At 38.4% G+C, this 22,409-nt stretch overlaps 1 protein-coding gene across 1 annotated transcript; it reads left to right on the top strand.

Annotated features, from left to right (window-relative positions):
• Nucleotides 1-1,457: 1,457 nt before the first annotated feature.
• Nucleotides 1,458-16,249, top strand: sfxn1 (sideroflexin 1). Its single transcript, XM_022671993.2, has 11 exons — nt 1,458-1,539; nt 6,689-6,857; nt 8,012-8,182; nt 9,808-9,906; nt 9,999-10,074; nt 11,083-11,168; nt 11,303-11,430; nt 13,106-13,155; nt 13,341-13,390; nt 13,501-13,548; nt 16,140-16,249. The coding sequence occupies exons 2-11, from the start codon at nt 6,694-6,696 to the stop codon at nt 16,234-16,236; spliced, it is 969 nt and encodes a 322-aa protein (XP_022527714.1). The 5' UTR covers nt 1,458-1,539; nt 6,689-6,693; the 3' UTR covers nt 16,237-16,249.
• Nucleotides 16,250-22,409: the final 6,160 nt, after the last annotated feature.

Below are 22,409 nucleotides of genomic sequence, written 5' to 3'. Positions count from 1 at the left end.
TGCACCCATTGTTTCTGCCTAAACTCCTGAATAATGTACACTACAGTGCCCAATCCCATTTAGTTAATTTTTTTTGCCAGTATACACTTAAATTTTCTTTGCTTTTTGTTAGGGTTCCCCTTATGAAAGATACATTTTAAATGAAATTAATAACAGCACAATAAAACAATTATAAGAGGGTCTGCATTTTTACCATGTACAGATATGAAGGATATTTGCCCAAAAGAATAATGATAATGACTTTATTTTTATATTTAATTATTTTACATTAACATATGTGGCTGTAGATTTTGCCATTAAATTCAAAATAATATTTGATATTCAATACATAATTAGAGACAAACAACTGTGTACACTGCTAAACCTAATATATTCATTCTAAAAACTGGGGTCGGGTTGCTTTTCACGGGAGTTCTGGTCACGTCACAGGTCTTCACGTGCTTACATTACATATACAGCCTGTAAAAGAGGATCCAGCTCAGCTCATGTTAGAATGACCCAGTCAAAGTCCTGATCTAAATCCCACTGAGCTTCTGTGGACATGAAATTACATGAAAATTGCAGTTCACAGACGCTCTTCATCCAACTTGGTTGAGGTTGAGCTGTTTTATAAAAAAGAATGTGCACAAATCTCAGTCTTTAGATGCACAAAGCTGGTAGAGATAAACCCCAAAAGACTTACAGTTGTAATTGCAGCGAATGGTAGATGAATACTTTTGCACGTCACCCTTTTTTTTAGATTTTTATAAGAAACACATTTTGAAAACCATGTATCATTTTCGTTTCACTTCACACATATGCAATACTTTGTGTTTGTCTATAAAATACATTTAAGTTTGTGGTTGTAAAGTGACAAAATGTGGAGAAGTTCTATAAATAAAATTATATATTAATTTTAGGCATGTGCCCAAGAAGTCCAGGTCCAGGTAAGGAGGCAACTCAATAAAATAAATTTTTGCAACTTGGGATTAGGTGTGGGCGATATGGCTCTAAAATAATATCACAGTATTTCAGGGTATTTTTGCGATAACGATATACCTGGCGATATAGGAAACAGAAAAGTAATTAATTAATTTCAGGAATATAGTATAAAAGTATAACAGCATAAACATAATGTGGCAAAATAAATAATATAGCATAAAATAATATAATGCAGCAAAAAATATTGCAGAATATTTAGTGCATGCATATAAACTGCAAACTAAAACAATTATACAATCAATACACATAAAGCTTCACAGTAAATAATAGACTACTTTTAAAACAGAACATCTCTATTATCACGATATGAATTTTTAATATCACGATATTTCTGTGTCACGATATATTGTATACGATATAATATTGCCCACCCCTACTTAGGATGTCTTGGATTAAATGAACACGTGAAAGTGCGGCGTATGGGCTCTTTAAGGGACTCTTAGTTTGAAAAGTGGTGCTTCTCCTTTCGTGTATGAATATTCAATGAGCTGGGGAGCAGCTGGAGTCAGTGGCAGGGCTGTGATTGGGAGGACTGGGTGTGCTGGACTGGTACTGTAGGTGAGTGAGCTGCTGGATTTGGTTTGATACTGGTTTTATATGGTCTGTTACTGTGAAGCTGGGTCCGCAGGGGTTATTACAGAGAGGGTCTGCTGGGGTACAGGTTGCCCTCCTGTGGCTGAATGTGTGTGTGTGTGTGTGTGCGCGCGTGTGTGTGTGCGCGTGCGTGCGCGCGCGTGCACGCTCGTGGCTGCACAGCTGCACAGCTGCAGATTGTGTGGTTAAATGCTGAGGGCTCAGGGTGGGCGCGCGCTGCAGTGTTATTATTAATGATGCGTGGGTTACATACACGTGGGTGTCCAGTGGATCTGCTGCTGCTGCTGTCAATGTCTCTCCATTCAGCTGCAGCTCCTCCAGTGCTGTAGCTCTGTAACCAGTACTGACTGGTTTGGGGCCAACCTCCATTGCTATGTGCAGACGGAATGATGCAACTGGCGTGGACGGATTGCACACGACGGCTCGTGCGGATGCACAGCTGACTGTTCATCTTTATCTGCTTTATGTTGATCTGACAGCCAGAGATGCAGCGAATAGATCACACCGGTTATAATTAGCCCCTGTTAATCGATACCTTGTGGGGAGGGGGGTTGTGTGCATGCTCCTTCTCTCTCTTTCTCTCTCTCTCTCTCTCTCTCTCTCTCTCTCTCTCTCTCTCTCTCTCTCTCTCTCTCTCTTTTTCTGTCTGTGTATGTAAGCAATATAAGCCACTCTGAACATCTTTCTGATCAAAGTTCATCCTGTCCTCAGACACCACCACCACGGTCATTGGCTGATCTCTGCACCCATAATGAATGATCCAATAAAATATTTAGCCAAAATTATACAATTATGCAATGCATGGATTGAGTGTAGATTGCATGAACTCAGCATTTTTCATAAATAGGTTCTGTTGTATGTCAGTGGTAATATCAGCTCAGCTCCTCCAGACATCTTTAGTGCATTTGGGTTCAGGAGTATAATCTGTGGTGTTACACAAGACTAGCTCAAAAGATTGTTTTACATGTGCTGACAAGTGTATGCTAGGGGTTGGACAATACAGCTCTGGAAAAAAATAAGTGACTACTTCAGTTTCTGAATCAGTTTCTCTGATTTTGTTATTTATAGGTTTATGTTGGAGTAAAATGATCATTGTTGCTTTTTTTTAGACAACATTCTTGTCATTGTCATTATTTTCATTGTTATTATAGTCTCAATTTTACAAGGCCAATTACCCAACCCACTCATTAGGACTCCCCCTATCACAAGTGATTCCCCAACACCAGGAGGGTAAAGACTAGCACATGCCTTCTCCGATACATGTGAAGTCAGCCACCGCCTTTTGAACTGCTGCTGATGCAGCATTGCCAAGTGGCATCACAGCGCGCTCGGAGGAAAGCACAGCGACTTTGTTCTGATACATCAGCTCACAGACACCTCGTACTTAGCGACATCACCCTTTGGAGTGATGTAGGGAGAGAGCGCCATCTACGCACTCAAAGAGAGCAAGGCAAATTGTGCTCTCTCAGGGCTCCGGCAGCTGATGGTAAGCTGCATGAACAGGATTCGAACCCTGTGAATTCTAAATTTGATTTTGTAATAGAAGAGTAGTTGCATTTGTTTATGTGTGGACACCTTAAATCTAGTGCTATCTGTGTGTAAGTGTTGTAGTTTTATTACTTGTAGTTCACTATAAAGCTAGTACAGATGTATCGGCGTCAGCGTTTTCATGAAGCTCAGTTTTTACCATCCACACGAGAAATCTCCACATTGGAGAGCTCTGTTTTTTGTAGCCAAGAATGTTAAATTTGGGTGGGTCATCAGTTCCAACCCAAGTATGACACATTCCATTCAGCCAATGAAAGGCTTCTGAAGGCAGTAATTAGTCAGGATCAGTTTGTGCAAAATAAGGTTGAGTTCAAAGCTTGCTTGAAGTTTTTAACCCCTCGTTCACAGGCTGTTTTGAGCGAGTGTTGAAAGACGGAGACATGAACTTAGTTCCATAACTTAACTCAAATCAGCTGAATATTTAATCAAATTAGCTCCTCAGCTTTCAGAGACACAAAGGAGGCATTTTGCTTTCGGGTGCAGTCGTTCCTGACATCATGTGATGTATGTGATTGCAGTAGTTAAATAATAAGGAAATGTAGAGTCTGTAATGCTTTCTTATTATTCAACTTATATAGAAGTCAGTCTAGTTGCCTTAATAGTGGCCTAGATAATCAAACAGGATTTCCCTTGGCAAAGTTGAATAATGAGAGTTCAGTAAATGAGGTGAGAAACCATGAATTTAAACGCTTTTGTAGCAGAAGCTGTAAAATGGTCCAACTTTAATTTACTTTAAATCCCTTACATTAACCCATTATACGAGCAAAAGCTAGATTGTTTTTGGTAGATTTATGTTGTCACATTTCTTTGTTAAGTTACTGTTTATGAGCAAGGCATACATGTTAAAACCCTGAAATATTGTGATATTTTGTTATGGCCTTTTCACCCATCCATAAAAACATTACACAACCTTGTTCCTGATAACTAAAGAGCTTACTAAAAGTAACAACACTATATATTTTTACTATTTTAAGTGGCGGTTGTGTTTTACCATGTTACCAGCTTTGATCTTTTGATTTGGCTTGATGATGACTATACTGACATATAGTTATGAGGAACTAGACAGACTCGTGTCTTCTGAGAGGAGCTTCAACTGGTTTTGGGATGCTCTGATACAAGTTGTCTCAAAGTAAAAGCTTTCAGTAAAGCTTTTGTCAGCTTAGTGTGAAATCTGACCAGATCCTCTCAAACACACAGTAAAGAGAGACAGAGAGAGAGAGAGAGAGAGAGAGAAAATACACAAATTCACACAGAGTACACCTAAAAAGGTCCAAAGTCTGGAAGAACTTTTCACAAAAAGGTCAAAACAGCAGCACACTGCTTCAAACAGTCACTGGAAATACAAAACTATTAACCTCAAAGTTATTTTACCTCAGAAATAAACATGCTGTTTTCCCTCACTATAATGAGGGGCTACTCTCTAGTTATCTAGGTCTATCTGCCTTACTTGAATAGTGTGTTCTCTTGTTTTTACCATGTTTAAGAGTGAGTAAGAGAAATAGGCCTCTGTGTAACGCCATATTTATACCCCAGGGGTACAGGAAGTGGTGAATTACTAATTAAAGGTTCCTAGATACTTTGAGCCACTTTATCCACTACAGTAGAAATGACATGAATGATTCAAATACATTTATTTCCAAGAAATTGTTAAGAATGGCAATAATTGTGGACCAGGTCATTTTATGAAAAATAATTATTTCTTAGTCAGAATTTTTTTTGTTGAAGGTTGCTTTTTTCAGGCTGAGATTATGCTTCTAAAATAGAATTAAACTTATTTTAAGGCTTTTAACACATTAAATTAAATTAAATAGGGCTGCCAGTAATTATGGGGGCACTGTATGTAGGCATACGTAATGTCAGCTTATAACATACATTATAGCACAGCTTAGAATACAACAGTATATCAGCAGTACAGGTAGAGACTAGGAGCATAAAGGAGCATACATTTGTTGTGCAAAATCCTTTGTAATTCCATTTTTGTTGTTCTCTTTTTGACATAATGGGAATTGTGCAGTTTTTCTTGTTGTTGTTGTTTACATTGTATCCAAATGTCATGGTGAGTGGACCAATATGAATGCAGCAAACAAACTGGATTATGGGTCAGTTGCTCCAAGACCAAGACCACCTCTTTTGATTGGCTATAATTTTGGTCCTTTGGCCCAAATCGTGGTTTTCATTTTTTTTACTTTTAATCAGGGTGGAACAAAATAACAGTATTGAGATTTATATCATTTTTAATTATTTACATTTTAATTCATTATCATATAGCACAGTAGCATTAAATCTTAATATATATTTTTTTAAATACATAGGAGCTCGAAGCTCCATAACACAAGCCCCCAATTTGACTTAATGACTTATTGAAACCTGTGGTGAAGCATATTGGTTGGTAAATTCTTTTAGTTTAACACCAATATTCCTTGTATTTGCTTATATAGGAGTATTTTATCCTCTTCGGTAACACAGATGCTGTGATTAAGAGTGATTGTAGAGAATCACTGTATCGTTGTAATATCGATATCGTTTGCTATCCCTAGCTTTCATATTTCCTACTCTCAATATGCAGGTGGTTTTGTTGGATTTAGGGCTTCAACTATTGATTGTTTTGGTAGTCGACTAATCTGATAATTTTTTTTCTGAAGTGTCGATTATTTCTGCTATGTCCTCAATATCTAAAACAACAGAAAAACAGCTGAACTTGAGATTTAAAAAGCATTTAAATATCCAGATGTTTTTAAATGTGGAATATACTGATATTTGGTGATAAAATATGTAATCTGTTGTGTTTGGGCACAGAATAAGTTGAGTGTAATCTGTGTGAGTGAGCCATTTACCCATCTCCTATTGCGCTTCTGTCTAGAGCACTTTGTGTAATGCAGTACTGTTACAAATGAACAATTAGTTGACAATGAAATTTGTAGTCAACAAACATTGTCGATTATATCGACTAATCGTTGCAGCCCTAGTTGGCTTCTGAGTCCCTCCGTCAGGCTCCAGGCTGCTCGTCCTTCCTTCTGCTGGTCATGTTTGCTGCTCTGCTGCAGTAGCGTGGTGTTCTTGGCCTGCTGCCCGTGTTTCTGCGTTTCCCCGTGTAGATCAGAGCAGCTGTTCACGTGAGAGAACACAGCCTGGTTAAAAACTGAGCTGTCTGCTGCTCCACCGAAGCGCTTCAGAGGCGGTGAAGCCGAATCCGCCGTGATTGGCTGGTCAGCTGTTTCCATAGCAGCTTGGTGCTGATTCAGCAGCGGCTTGATCCGGGGAAGAGGTTCCTGTGAGCATTGTTCTGTAGGAGGAAAAAAAACACGTTCATGTCCCTTCCTCCAGTGTTAGTTTAGGACACGGACGGTCAGCATGGTCATCAAAAGGGCAAAAAGTCCACCGTCATGAGACACAGCCCTGTGACAGACTGTAAGAAGCCCCAGGTTTCCCACATGAGCTCATTTAGCATTTGACCCCAAGCTCTGTATTTGATTGCATGTGACTCGTGTACGAAACGTGTTTAACCTGCTAAACCCCCACTGAGCTCCAACCTCCAACTTCTCTCCTGGTTTTTGATCTCCTGTAGACACCATGGCTGCTGAGATCTCCACCTCCATAAACATCAAAGAGCCTCGCTGGGATCAGGGAACCTTCATAGGCCGAGCGAAGCATTTCTTCACCGTCACAGACCCCCGCAACATCCTCCTGACCAATGAACAGCTGGAGAAAGCACACAGGATCATTCAGGATTACAGGTAACTAAGCAAAACCTCTGGGCATATCTCGAAACAAGGCAGTGAACCATCAAATCCACATGATTGAATGTTGACCTCACTTCAGCTTTACAGGTCTTTTCAGATTATTATAGCATTTTGGGATATTGTAGGATTATATATTTTTGTAATAATACATAAAGGTGGTGAAATAAACATTAGTTAAACAAGTTGTTTATACATGGTTTGTATTGGACCATATACTGGCCTAAAATGTTCATGATGAACAATATTATGGTCATTTAAAGACCAATTGATTCCACTGATATAATAATGATGTTCAGTGGCTTGCAAAATTATTTATACCCCTTGAACTTTTTTTTGTCACCTTACAACCACAAACTTAAATGGATTTTATTGAGATTTTAAGTGATGGACCAACACAAAGTATTGCATAATTGCGATGTGGAACAAAAAGGAGACATGCAATTTTCATGTCTCGTCACAGAAGCTCAATGTGATTTAAGACTGGGCCATTCTAACACATAAATATCATTGGCTCTAACCATTCAATTGTAGCTCTGACTGTATGTTTAGGGTCATCGTCTGGTGACTCTCCTTTCCAGTCTCAAGTCTTTTGTTGCCTCCAACAGGTTTTCTTTTAGATTTGCCCTGTATTTATCTCCTTCTCCCCTCTTCCCATTCACTCTGACCAGCTTTTCTGTTCCCGCTGAAGAAAAGCATCTCTACAGCATGATGCTGCCACCACCATGTTTCACAGTGGGAATGGTGTTATCAGGGTGATGAGCAGTGTTACTTTTCCTCCCCATGTGCTTGGGCAGTTTCACCACATCAAAGCCCCAGAGTCTGCTCTACATCATAAAATCCTAAAGCTTTTATTTTACTAGCTACTACAGACAAGGGAGACTGAAGAACAGTTTCATGTGCAGCATCATATACAACTCAGAAGGACCTATGGTATTTCACAAAGAACAAGAAAAAATTGTTTTAGCGGAAGGAGACCTTTTAAGTTAAACGGCTGTTCAGGTGCAGTTTAATTTGATTTATTACCCAGATCATTTCTACAGCTATTAACTATTCCCCTTTCTGCCACTGCTCCATGCTATGCTAAACGTTTACACACTAAACGCGGTATGTGTATAGCTTACTGATTCAGATTATGTTTTTTTCCATAGAAAGGGGGTGGTGTCTCCAGGTCTGACGGAAGATGAACTCTGGAGGGCGAAGTATATTTTTGACTCTGCGTTCCACCCGGACACAGGGGAGAAGATGCTGGTGATCGGCCGCATGTCTGCTCAGGTCCCCATGAACATGACCATCACTGGCTGCATGATGACCTTCTACAGGTGAGGAGCAGAAAGACCCAGCAGTCAGGGATCACTGCAGCAACCTGAGTCTTTCAGTAAAACTCTGTATTCACTAAAACCAAACGTGTCAACTCAGCAATGAGCAAATAGATGGATAAAAGAGAAAAAGGATGGATTGATTCCTGTAAGGGTTCTGAAATAAAAATGATACGAACTGTCATGGTACGGGGTTACGGTTCAGTTCACACAAATGCATGCAGAATAAACGGTACAGGCAGTCTACAGGAGATTTGTGGAACCAATGAACGTAATGCGGAACTAATGTTCTGAGGAGTGTTGCAACCGAGAAGTATAGCTGTAACATTGTTGTTATTAGCAACTTTCTACTTTTAGCCATCCATGAGAAGTAAAGCTCTGAGCACACGGGCTGAGAGTGTGTAGTTGAAGTGAAGTTTCTGACTGAGCTCTCTCTCTCTCTCTCTCTCTCTCTCTCCCCCTCTCCCTCTCTACTGTCACTCGTTCTCCCTCTCTACTGTCACTCGTTCTCCATCTCTCACTCGAGCTGTCTCTCTCTCTCTCTCGTTCTCACTCTCTCTGTCTCTCAACCTCTCTCTCTCTCTCTCTCTCTCTCTCTCGTGGGTGCTCTCTCTCTCTTTCTCTCTCTTTCTCTCAACCACTCTCTCTCTCTCTCTCTACTGTCTCTCGTTTTCTCCCTCTCTCACTTGCTCTGTCTCTCAACCACTCTCTCTCTCTCCCTCTCTGTACTGTCTCTTGTTCTCCCTCTCTCACTCGCTCTGTCTCTCAACCACTCTCCCCCTCTCACTCTCTCTGTCTCTCAACCACTATCTCTCTATCTCTCTCTATCTCTCTCTCTTTCTCTTTCTCTCATGGGCGCTCTCTCTCTCTCTTTTTCTCTCTTTCTCTCTCCTCTCTCTCTCCTCTCTTTCTCTTGTGGGCGCTCTCTCTCTCTTTTTTTCTCTCTCTCTCTCTCTCTCTCTCTCTCTGAGATATTATAGCATGTAGTACAGCACAAAATGATCTAGTCTGCTAGACCTAAAACACACTACACTATTCGTACTGTCCCCTCACAATAATACAGGGAAATTCCAGCATAAAAAAATAATGATTTTAATTCATAACCCTAAAATTGATTGACACCAATAATATAATTTAATTTTGACAATCTAATGCTGATATTTATTTTTTTTAAATATGCTTAAAAAAATTTGTAGTTTAAACAGTTAAAATAATGCTATTGTTCTTAATAAAGCACCACAGTTATACTCATTGTTTTAAGATTCAAGATATATATTGTCACATCACAGAGTACAGGTGTACAGGTGAGTGAGAACTTGGGTGCAGGTTCCTACTAGTATGAAAAGAATTATATTTGTTCCAACAAGATCCAAAAGATGGAGCCTTTCATGTTGGCAGTAGGAGAGAATACATTTGATTTCAGAAGAAACAGTGCAGGTGTTCCAATGCTTTGTCTGTATAGTGTATGCCAACTATGTAAACTGACCATGTTCATATATATATATATATATCTGTCTGTTTGAGTTGAACTGTTTGTAATGTTAAAAATCTATAAGACTGTAATAGTAGTTCACTTCCCTCAATGATAGACTGCATGTGTTTTTTTTTCTTTCTTTCTATAACTTCAGGACAACCCCAGCTGTTCTGTTCTGGCAGTGGATCAATCAGTCCTTCAATGCAATAGTCAATTACACAAACCGTAGTGGGGACGCTCCCATTACAGTAAAGTAAGTGGATTAGTCCTTTCAATTCTAGAATTCAGATTTTTTTTCTCATCCAAAACTGCATTGCTAATCGTCTTTAATGTCTTCTTGTTCAGTCAGCTCTGCACAGCGTACGTATCAGCCACGACAGGAGCTGTGGCCACAGCTTTAGGACTGAACGCTCTAGCAAAGGTAACAGATTCCACATTCACGCTAATATTTACCCAGTCACCTTCTCTTCTAGTAGTGAATCAGTGACTGCCACATTGCATAAGCACTCCAAGGCCACAGTTTATCTGTTTCTGTGTATCTGTGTTTTTTTAAAACCACTTATCTTTTAACCTCATGACAGTGTTCTTAATATTTACAGTAAAAATATCTGTGGTGAAAGGCCGGAGAAAAATGAGCAATTCTTGATTATATTTATATATGATATTTTTTGTTTATACATTTTCATTTTTTTTATATTTTTTATTATATATATATATATATATATATATATATATATATATATATATATATATATATATATATATATATATATATATATATATAAAATATAGCAATTTTAATGGCACAGCTACCTGGAAGTGTTCAACGCTTCTCAGCGCACCTGTGTTGCCAAGATAGCACTGTTGACCACCACACTCATCAGCATAGATACAGCTCTAGAAAACAATGAGACCACTTAAAAATGAGTTTGATTTTAACAAATTAAAAACTCTGGAATATAATCAAGAGGAAGATGGATGATAACAATCCATAAAACCAAGCTGAACTGCTTAAATGTTTGCACCAGGAGTGGCATAAAGTTATCCAAAAGTAGTGTGTAAGACTGGTGGAGGAGAACTGTGATTAAAAAACAGGGTTTTTCGACCAAATATTGATGTCTGAACTCTTAATACTTTATGAATATGCATTATTTGAGGTCTAAAAGCTTTGCATTTGCTTTGCTCTATATTTTTTTACTTTTCTAAAGAAGTTTATTTGAAAGAAATTAAGCTTAGATAAAGAGTTTTACTTTAAGGACTGATATTAATTTCCCCAGCGTCATCATGTGATGTCAGGGAAATTAATTAATCAGATTAATTCAGATAATCTCCATTTGTTGTAGAGATCCAATAGTATGTTTAAACTTTCCATTGCAGGATGGACATTGATTTTCTTATGTATTAACATTAAGATGTGTCTTTTCTCTAGCATGTCTCTCCACTTCTGGGCCGCTTTGTGCCATTTGCTGCTGTAGCTGCTGCTAACTGTATCAATATTCCTCTGATGAGGCAAAGGTAAGTGACAGGAACTTTTAAACCCCTACATGGTTGCTTGTTAACTTATTAAAGTAGTTTGTTCTGTGTGTATCTGGTCTGATTGTGTTGAAAGAATAGTGAATTTGAGTATCTGTGTTGTATCTCTCTGACAGGGAGCTGAAGCACGGTATTCCAGTAACAGATGAGAATGATAATCGGTTAGGAGAGTCGACGAACGCAGCACAACAGGCTATCTCACAAGTGGTCATCTCCAGAATCCTCATGGCCTCTCCTGGAATGGGTCAGTGTTTCAGTTTAAATAGATAAATCCATAAATGGGCTGATAAATAGATAGCATAGCAGAAATATGTCAGATGGCAATATTATATCATGTTGAATTCCTCATGATGTATGTAAAATGTTATATTTATAGTGGCATTCTGTATTATTTTGTTTATAAACTGAAAGCAGAAGTATTTCTGAGTGAAAAAGAGAGAAATGTTGTGTTTAATGGTACCAGTGTTCTGGAACGACCATCCCTGCTAAGCCTGATATATTCATTCACAAAAAGTGGGGTGTCTGGTTGCTTTTCGCGAGGGTTCTTCTGGCCACGTCACACGTCTTTGCGTACCTACATCACACGTACAGCCTCTAAAAGAGGATCCGGCTCGATTTTACTGAACGCGAGCGGCTGGTGGAGCAATGGAGACTTCAGAAGAGGAAACTCAGAGTTCAGTAGCTCATTTACTCAAAGTAAAATCAGAGTGTGTAGTTGAAGTGAAGTTTCTGACTGAGCTCTCTCTCTCTCTCATCAGATTCATCCACTCTGAAAGGAGAACGCATCACACCCGCCTAGTTTAAAATAATTCCTCTGCATGCTCGGTGCAATTACCCATTCTCACCAGAGAGGGCCATAAATCCTCCAAATCCCAAAACGTATAGATATCTTTAGCTTTAAGTACATATAAAATGATACATATTATTGTACTCGCCTGTACCGATACCTACTTAGAATTATGCAGTCAGGAGCATTATGTAATAATATAATAATTGATGTGTAGTGGCAGTTAATTTGTTAATGTGACAGTATATAAATATAAAAAGAAAAAGCTAAATCCATTGAGATAAGCTGATAATAAATTAATAAATGGATAGATAGATAAACCTCCAGCTAGATAGTTAGATAGTAAAATGGCTGGCTAGATAGATAAATAGATAAATAATTAATCCATAGGTAGTTCGATAGTAGGCTTAAATCATAGCTTGATGGATGGATGGATGTTATATATAAATAAATGAATGGCTTGATGGATAAATTTGTTGATAAACTGATGGATACTGATGTATGGATCAATAAAAAATGTATGGATGGATGATAGGTTGGATGGCTTAAACTATAGATGGATAAATTGATGGATTGATGGTTGGATGGATGATATATAGTAGTGCCTCTCAAAAAATGTAAATGTCATTGAAAAGTTACTTTATTTCAGTAATTCATTCAAAAATGTAAAACTCATATATGCTCATATTTTATATAGATGTATTGCTCACAAATCATGTATTTCTTATATTTTTGATGATTATGGCTTACAGCCAATGAAAACCCAAAAATCAATGTCTCAGAAAATTAGAATATTATGTAAGACCAATTGGTACTTTTGGCAGTGTGGGCAGTGTGCCAAGTCCTGCTGGAAAATGAAATCCTCATCTCTAAAAGTTGTCAGCAGAGGGAAGCATGAAGTGCAGTAAGATTTTGTGGGAAAACAAAACTGCACTGACTTTAGACTTGGTAATAAAACACAATGGATCAACACCAGCAGATGACATGTCTCTCCAAACCATCACTGACCATCAGTAAATTGTACATTACATTTAAAACAAATCAAGAGAGCAGAGTCTGGAGGAAGAGTGGAGTTGGGAAGTATTGTAAAAGAAAATTCTGTATCTAATATTTTTTGTGTTTTATCTTGTAGCTATTCCTCCGTTTTTAATGAACTCATTGGAAAAGAAAGCGTTCCTGAAGGTGAGCGTTCCTCCAGGTCTGGTTTGTCAGGCCAGTGTTTTACACTGTAGTTGAGCAGTTTGGACTGAGCATGCTCAGTAAGACCCTCAGTGTTTCACATCTCACTGCGTACATTACTACTCACAATAGCCCCACAGAAGCGCTGCCGTAGTTGCTGGGCTGATTTCTGTTTCTGCTCTTTTCAGAGGTTCCCATGGATGAGTGCACCCATTCAAGTCGGCTTGGTGGGATTTTGGTGAGTTGCCAAAAATGGATTGGTGGTGAACTAAACAGCTATTTACAGTGTTTCTTACGGCCTGTGTACGACAACTGTGTGTGACTTTGTGTCTTTTTGCTGCTGTTTAGTTTGGTGTTTGCCACTCCACTGTGCTGTGCACTGTTCCCACAGAAGAGGTAAGAACTGCTCCAAAGAACTGTTCCATACATAAACTCTGCACTGTTGAATGAGCTTTGAAGTGCCTCCTCAATGCAGAATATTAAAGAAATACTGTATTTAGGATGGGCAGTGGTGCAGCTGCGCAACGGAGGGGAAAAATAAGTGAAAAAAAAAGAGTTGGGTCCCAAAACTCCAATTTCCAGAATCCCCAGCGGTGATCAGTGGCAACCAGCTACACCTGTGCAGCACTCTATATAAACCCCAGTCAAACCACTCATTCTCGTCGCACCTTTATAGAGGGGTGACCAGTAACAGAGGGTGAAAATAAAAGGAAAGAAAAGATCTTAGAAGAAGCAAAAGGCTCACAAAAAGAAGCAAAGAGGTCTAAAACTAAAGCCAAAGAAAAAAAAAAATATATATAATATCTCAAAAAACAGCAACAAAAAAGTTTCGCACCCACCCATTTTTCAGTCTCCTCTGTGGAGAACCAAACCAACAAGCACACCCTTTTTAATATAAACACTATTAAAACATATTTACAAATAATTAATCAAATAAACATATATAATTTAAAAAAAAAAAAAAATTGTAAATAAATATAAAATGTCCAAAATAAATGTCCATTTTGTTCTGCACCTCCCTCTCCCATAACAGTATTGACCTCAAAGGAAATTACAGTATTTACTGAACATTGTTACAGTAGATACTAGGGTTGCAACGGTATGAGATTTTCACGGTATGATAACCGTCTCGGAAAATACCGCGGTATCACGGTTATCACGGTATCACAGTTTGTTACATATATTATTAAACTGACCCTTAAAGAAATTACAACAAAGTTTTTTTGTTCAATTAACTATTTATTGTAGAAACTACACCATCAGGTGAAGGAAACCATGTTTTTCCACTACTCTTAAGGGCATTAAGAGTGTATATATATATAAAAAAAGTTGGTATATAACCAGATACTGCAGAAAGAGGGGATTTATTTCTGACATGATCCTCACAATAGAGATTTCTATTTTAAGGCTTTCACACCTTAAAACCTTCAACATATGAAAAACAGGCACGTCAGAATTTGAAAATTAACGCATGTAAATGAATGGCGTCTTTCACATCCAGTCCGGCCAGGACCTTTACACGGACACGTGAATCCATCGTAGCACGCACTTCACGCCTGTACCTGCGTGCCCAAATTTCGGATAACTCAGCGCTTTTGCGGGCGCTTACCGCATGGGTTGTGCACGACTACAAAGAAGTTTTATTTAGGTTATTTAGGTAAAATTATAAACTGAACACATAATTTGCGCTGCACAGCGGGGTGGTGTTCTCGGAGATGGGAGAACAGGTTTGATGTATTTCCTCCTTTAGCTGTGACTACGGCCACATTGATTACAAGCTTGTTGATTACAAGATTACAAGTCTGTTTTCAGGCTGTTTGAATGAGCGAAATATGATCAGAATTATGTTAATTAACACTAACATAGAAGCATAGAACTATTATTTAATAAAAATGATTTTTAAGAACAGCTAAACACAGTGCGGAGAAGTTCACGTGCGAGAGAGAGAGAGAGATTTGCGTGTTCTGATGTGAGCTACTCACAGGTAAAGGTTCTCTTTTATCTCCTCGTGGTCATTTTAGTCCAATTCATAATTCTGCAGTTTCTCAGTGTTTTCTGTTGTATTTTGCGGCTAGCGCGAGCGCTTACAACTAACACCGCGGACCGCGAGGTGCAGCCGCGCTGCCGCTGTTATGCCGAATCCGACTCCCTGCTCAATCCGACTCCCGCTTCGTGGACAGAATCGGCACAACACCTCCCGCTGTAGAACTGCGGGAGTGAAAACAGCGCTTATAAATAAGTTAGTTAAGTTTCACTTTCAGTTTTCGTTATTTGGTTCGTTTTCATTAACAATAATAATTGGTTACTTAGCATTAACATTGTGATTATCACACCAGAGCTTTATTTAAAAATAAAATATATAATTAAAAAACAGATGCCTACATCTCAGACTATTTTCTGGAGCCCAACCCGACCCAGCCCGAGGAATGTGGTGGGAAATCTCGGCCCGAACGGACCCGATTTCGGGTCGGTCCTCGGGTCAGGTCTGGTTCGGGCAGAGAATCTAAGCTCTAGTCTGATGCACTTTCTGCCATTCTCACCGCTGTGTGCTGAGTAGCTGAAGCGGAGCAGAGTTGCGCATGCGCGGGTGACTTTCTCCGCTGGCTTGCGTTTTACCGGTAATAAGCAAACACACACGGTATGATAACCGTGCATTTTAATACCACGGTATACCGTGAAACCGGTTACCGCTGCAACCCTAGTAGATACATATACTTTTACATAAGCAGAAACATTTTAGACAGATAGAGGAAAAGGACAGAGTTGAGCACACAGTCTGAACTCTGTACATATAATATGCCTTTATAATTAACATCAGTTTTATAGACTCTAAAATAGAAGTCTTCATCTGCAGTGGCCTCATTTAAAACCCTCTGAAAGCCACTGACTCATTTCACAGCATTGAATGGTCAGGTAGATCCTTTATGTATGATGTGAGTTTGAGAATTAGCTGTGTTTAACTCCTCTGTCCGTGTGATCACCCACAGCTCCATGGCCCTGAGCCGCCTGGAGCCCGAGCTTCAGGAGAAGATCCGTGCCAGTCATCCAGGAGTGGAGAGAGTCTACTTCAATAAAGGACTATGAGAGGAAAAGCCCCATGGCCATGGCCACACTGCCATGGCCATCCCACTCTCCGCCATTATAAAGCCACCTTCAGTGTGCCAAAGTTAAGTTTCTCCACCTCATCTCAAGGACATCCCAACTCAGTCGTTTTTTTGTAAGACGTTTTACCTAGTGACTTTTTTTATCATGAAAGATTTGTTGGTTTTCTTTGATGTCGTTCGTGTTAGGAGAAGACTTGTCATGAAGGTGCTCTTTCAGTATTTTTTGTCATTTGTTGAAAACAGTGCAGTCCAGAAGCAGTTGGACAGTGATGTGATTGGGGTTGGTGTTGTTTTATTAAGAATAAAATAATAACAAAGGCAATGATTTAATCAGCAGACAGTTTGGTGCCATGAAACTACTTACATTTGTGAGGTAGGGCCAAGTGAAGAAATGGAATTGGGCCTTTTTCACCAAAAAAAAACGGTAGAACAGTAGGTTCTTCAGCATGAACAGAGAGCCAGTCTGCAACTCCATTTATTGATGATGTATTCTGTGATATATTTACTCACTGTTCAGCTACGTCAGGACTGCGCTGTTATTGTGTTGGCTGCCAAACCATTTCATCATGTGCCATACAGAATCATATTCAGTGAGGAACAAAGATGGGGGAATGATCCTGTACTTTCTGTTAGTGTTTTTATTGCATTGCTGTATTTTTTGTGATCAGTGTTAGTGTGACTCGAAGGCTGCTTCTGACACAAAACTGCCAAATACGTAAAGTTCACGTTGAAGGTATGCTAAGCAGGGCTTTCCAGTAATCCTGGCAGTGTGAAGGTAAGCATGGTACTTTGTGATAGGTGGTACGCAGTAAATTGGTAGTCCAGGTATAGAACATTTTATAAAACATCCAATATGGGGGTTAACGGTTCGGTTCACAGTTCGGTTGACACCACAGTTTAGACCTCATGGTTTGGTACTATGAAAGAGGAAAATGCTATTTCCCTCTTAGGATACTATTGAGTAAGTCTAGACTGGATAGCACTGATTCTGGTGACTAACTGCCTTTCTAATAAATGCAAGTGATGGTTTTAAGCCACTGGATGCCATTTATTTCAGATAGTTTCCCATGTGGCTTTCTAACAGTAGGTATAGGTTGCTTAGCAACATGACTACTACTTATTATTTGACTAACAGCATGATAAATAGAGAGATAGATAGGTAGATAGAGAGATAGGTAGATAGAGAGATAGGTAGAGAGATAGGTAGATAGAGAGATAGGTAGATAGAGAGATAGGTATTGATTGATTGATTTGATAGACCGGTTTGACGATAAACCACAGTGTGAAAATGCACAGCTACCTTACTGTGGCCATTTGTGGGAAAGGCAAGCAAGCAGAGAATAAAAAATATAAATTTTAAGGGAAAAGACCCAATCCCAATTCACCCCTTGGCCCTACCACTTACTCCTATCCTTGTTTTCGAGTGTAATCTAGCTGCTGCTGGTTAACTAGTTAACTTTAGGGCTTTATTGTATGTCTTTAGAAAGGGGGGAGATGGTGCAGAAATTAATTATTTTTGTCCTTTCATTAATCCCTCTGTTGAAGGGGAGCTGAAATTAGCTTTGATTAGCTTTTATTTGATTTGATTTTATTTTGCCATTCCCCCTTAAATGCTGCAGCCCCTGCCATCTGTTGCACCATTTAAGGTTGAACAGGAAAGTAAGATAGCTAGCTATCTAGCTACTGAGACAACCTACTAACGACTTTTATATGCTTGTTATGAAGAATTCGGCCATAAAACATTGAAACTACACATTAAACTATGGTAATATAGTTCTAATCATCACTTTTAACAAGGAAACTACTTACATTTGTGAGGTAGGGCCAAGTGAAGAAATGGGATTGGGCCTTTTTCACCAAAAAAAAAAACGGTAGAACAGCAGGTTCTTCAGCATGAACAGAGAGCCAGTCTGCAACTCCATTTATTGATGATGTATTCTATGATACATCTTTTTTTCTCTCTAAAACTGGTGCAAATAAAAAAGCAAGAAGCTTCTTACCATTCTGAGTGGAACCAGGTCAGGAACTAATGTTATTTAGGTAAAAAAGTGGTAAACCGGGAAGAAAAAGGATCTCCACTGATCTTCATCTGTTACCGAAACAAACATGGGGTTACTATGGAGTCAATATAATAATAATAATAATAATAATAATAATAATAATAATAATAATAATAATAATAATAATAATGTATAATTCTGTTTATTGTAAGAATAAAATTATGAGACTCCTAAAATCTCATACTCCTCCTTAAATAGTGTGCAAATCCAGCTTTTACTTCAACAATAAACAAAATATTACTAAATAAAATAACATTGCTGTTCCCATAAATTACTTTAAATTACTGGTGTACCTTCACAGCATTAACACTATGTGCAAAGAGCTGCGCTGTTAAGATACCAATGCGCCAAAGCCAGAGTGCACCTGGCTTTTTTTAAAGGTAATGGCAACTGGCACACTGATTGGTTTATTTCCTGTTCTGCCCAAAACACACCCACGATTAATTAAGAGAATTAGTTAATGCTTTTTTGTGCATTTCAAGCTGCACAAGGCATACTTTTTGAGCCCTCACGATACAAAAGACACATGGACATGCCCTAAATTCAGCTGCGTGATGCGCGGGTCACTGCTCGCATATAGATTGCTAAAATAGGGCCCTCAGTCTCAGTTTTTAAATCAATTTTAACCATTTTATCCCAGTGAGTAAGCTTAGTTTAGCTTAAGTCAGCAGATTAGCTATTTGGTGCTTTACTGTAGGCTAAAGTCTACAATTCAGACAGGGACAAGTCCTGTTCCACTGCCAGGATTATCATTACTCTGGACATTAGCTCCTGCTCTAAAACCCTCCAGGTCACTGTTCTCCTCTCAAACCAGCAATAAATGACTTATAAGCACAGTGGAGGAGCTGCTTAGTGTACCTTTAACGCTGAACCACGTCTACGGGACCTCTAAACGAGAGCAGTGCAATTAGTCTGAAACGTTGCCAAATGAGTTCTGACCTCTCTGTTCTAGACCAGCCTGCCGAGGCAAATCCGAGCTGCTCAGTTCTGAAATAAAACTGTACTAGTAAAGAGAGGGAGGGAGGCTGCAGTGTGTGGGTACAGTAGTTACAGTATACACAGTGTTTGGATAAAAATGAGATGTGAAAAGTGAAATGTGTTTTCATTCTGCTTGTCAACCATGCATGAACAAACTGTTATGTCGAGGGGAAAAAGAGTCTTGCGTAAGATCTTATCCCCATGTGTTCCCATTACGTGTGATAAAGTCCATTCAGATAAGCAGAGCCAGTGATAATCACTGATAGCTCACCGCTCATCACAACGAAGGACTTGGAGTGCTGTTCTGTCTCTGTCCCAACAAAACCTCACAGCTTTTTTTCAAGGAGGTGTGGTTTATTTTATTAACTAGTTCAGTGTTTCTCAACCAGGGTGCCGCGGCACCCTGGGGTGCCGTCTGGCTTCATCGGGGGTGCCGTCAAAATATTGCGCCTCACGTGCATATTTCCTTTCCAGAGTCATCTCGTGTCGGGGTGTGTCCCAATTCACAGGCAGCATACTCTGAAGGATGCGACCCACAGAGGCGGTGTATTACTGCGCAGCTGTGACGCAATCTGTCTTCGAATACAGCCTCTGAAGGATGCAGCCCCTAAATTGGGACACACTGTAAAGTTTTTGTCCCCCACGCGATGCACGCGCTATTTTATTTCATATTCCGCCAGCAACACCCCTCGTTCTCACCTGAAGTACTGCGCCAGCACCCCCCGTCCGTACACTGGGGTGCCTTGACATCTCGCATATATTTAAAGGGTGCCGTGATAGAAAAAAGGTTGAGAAACGCTGAACTAGTTTATTAACTAGTTTATTCACTGTATTAAAACCAGAAATTTCATAACGAGACAATTAAACTTAATCTTTACTTTTACAAATTTTATTTTCCACAGTTCACTGTTTAGATGTCATTTCTGCAATATGATGTTTTATTTTGGTTCACATCATTTACTTAAAATCTATAGCAACGTTTAAGGCTAGTACTAATTTAATTTTAGGTAAAAGCACAGTAGGGCTGGGTATCAGAATTCGTATACTCAAAGTTGTATTATTAAAAGATTTAAAGATTAATTTTCTTGTTGTAAAACAGAATACTAGAAAATAATCTAGTATATACTATTATCCTAGTAGAATATTTAAAAAATGTTTTCAATTATAGATCTATATGCAACATGCTTATATACAGTTCTGGAAAAAATAAGAGCGCACCTAAAAATGATCATTTCTTGGATTTTACCTAATTAAAAATTTCTGGAATATAATTAGGAGGAATATGGATGATCACAAGCCTTTAAACCAAGCTGAACTGGTTGAAGTTTTATCAAAAAGCAGTGTATAAGACTGGTGGAGGAGAACATGCCAAGATGCATAAAAAATGTGATTAAAAACCAGGGTTATTCCACCACATATTGATTTCTGAACTCTTAAAACTTTATGAATTATTTAAGGTCTGAAAGCTCTGCATCTTTTTTGTTATTTCAGCCATTTCTCATTTTCTGCAAATAAATGCTCTAAATGAAAATATTTTTTTAATTTGGAATTTGGGAGAAATGTTTTCTGTAGTTTATAGAATAAAACAATAATGTTCATTTTACTCAAACATATACCTATAAATAGCAAAATCAGAGAAACTGATTCAGAAACTAACTTGCTCGCTTAACTTTTTACAGAGCTGTATATAAGATATATTAACAATTTGTTTTTATTACATTTACTAGATTCAATAGTAGTGTGATTATTAAATGTTTGATTCACCTTAAGTATAGAATCTTAAACTAGCATTGTAAATCTAGTTGATTTAGCTTATGTCACATTCTGAGATTGTTGTTGGTCATTTAATCTGTTTTTATTTGTTTAGCTTGTTTTACATTTGATAAAAAAATTGACTGCAATTTATTGTGCACTATAACTAAATATTCACTTCAAAATCAATGTCTTTTTAAAAACCTAAATTCTTAAAAATCATGGTATCAGAATAGGTGTTAATGATACCCAGCCCTAGATAGATGTCAGATAAAACAGTGTTGATTTAAAACATGAATTATTACCTCAGAAATCTAGAGAAAGTATCATGCAGCCTGAAACTAAACTTCATAATAATTTAATGCTGTTCATTTCACTTTTTCTCTACTCATTTAAACAAACTGCAGCTGGTATGCTAGTACTTTTATCATTCTGGTAATAAAGTAATAAATAAAGTACAGAAAACTGTATTGAAGTATTTTTATTTTTATTTTATTTACTTTTTTGATAGTATGACCTGCTGTATTTTTTTTTTTTTAATTTTGCAAAAATTGTACCCTGACTACTTTATTTCAGAATCCAGTCAGTCTGTATATCTGTGATTGTAAATGGTGTTTTTTTTCCAGCAGTGCTCATTTTTGTGCCCATTCCAGTTGATTGACAGTGTGATATTTTATTAATTGTTTTACTGTATTGAGCCTTGTGTGTTACATTGTACTTCAGTGGTTCTGTATGACCTGTTCCAGCATATGTACTTTATATGTAAGTCCCTCAGGCTGTTTGATACTGTAAGTGAGGGAGGGGGACTTGGTGTAAAGTGTGCTCTGTAGTTTTGGAAGCTCTAATTGTGGCTCTAATTTGTGTTTAAACTCAGTAAACATACAGAGAAAGAAAAATGCTTTTGTTTAGTTTAGTTAGTCTGGACTCAGGGCCAAAATACCTTTTTCTAGAATCACAGCATTTATTATGTATTACAATACATTTTGGTGAGCACTCTTAAGAGTGCAGAAGGAATACCCCATGATTATTCTACATAATATTTCTCTATCTTTCTTTGTCATATTGCTAAGTTTGTGCTTTGGACTAGCTGGACTTGGTAAAGTGATAGATGCTGCTTTATTGTCTCTGAGTGGCTCAGTAAAACAAAAAAAAAATTATAACACCAGCAAGGATTGCAAGTTTGAATCACAGATCATTCCGCTTCAGCTTCAGCAGCCAGAGTCAGAGCGAGCACAGTTGGTTGTTCTGTTTCTCTCTGGATGGGTAGTTAGTGCACTTTCCCATTAACCCTTCCACTGTGATGCTGGCTGGTACATGCTTCTGTTAGCTAATATATCAGAGCTGGGGATCTGGCACTTTCCTC

The sequence above is a fragment of the Astyanax mexicanus genome, chromosome 2 (assembly GCF_023375975.1).
Source record: "Astyanax mexicanus isolate ESR-SI-001 chromosome 2, AstMex3_surface, whole genome shotgun sequence".
Classification (NCBI taxonomy): Eukaryota; Metazoa; Chordata; class Actinopteri; order Characiformes; family Acestrorhamphidae; genus Astyanax; species Astyanax mexicanus.
Note: the sequence above shows the minus strand (reverse complement) of the source record. Positions and strands in the feature narration are given on the sequence as shown.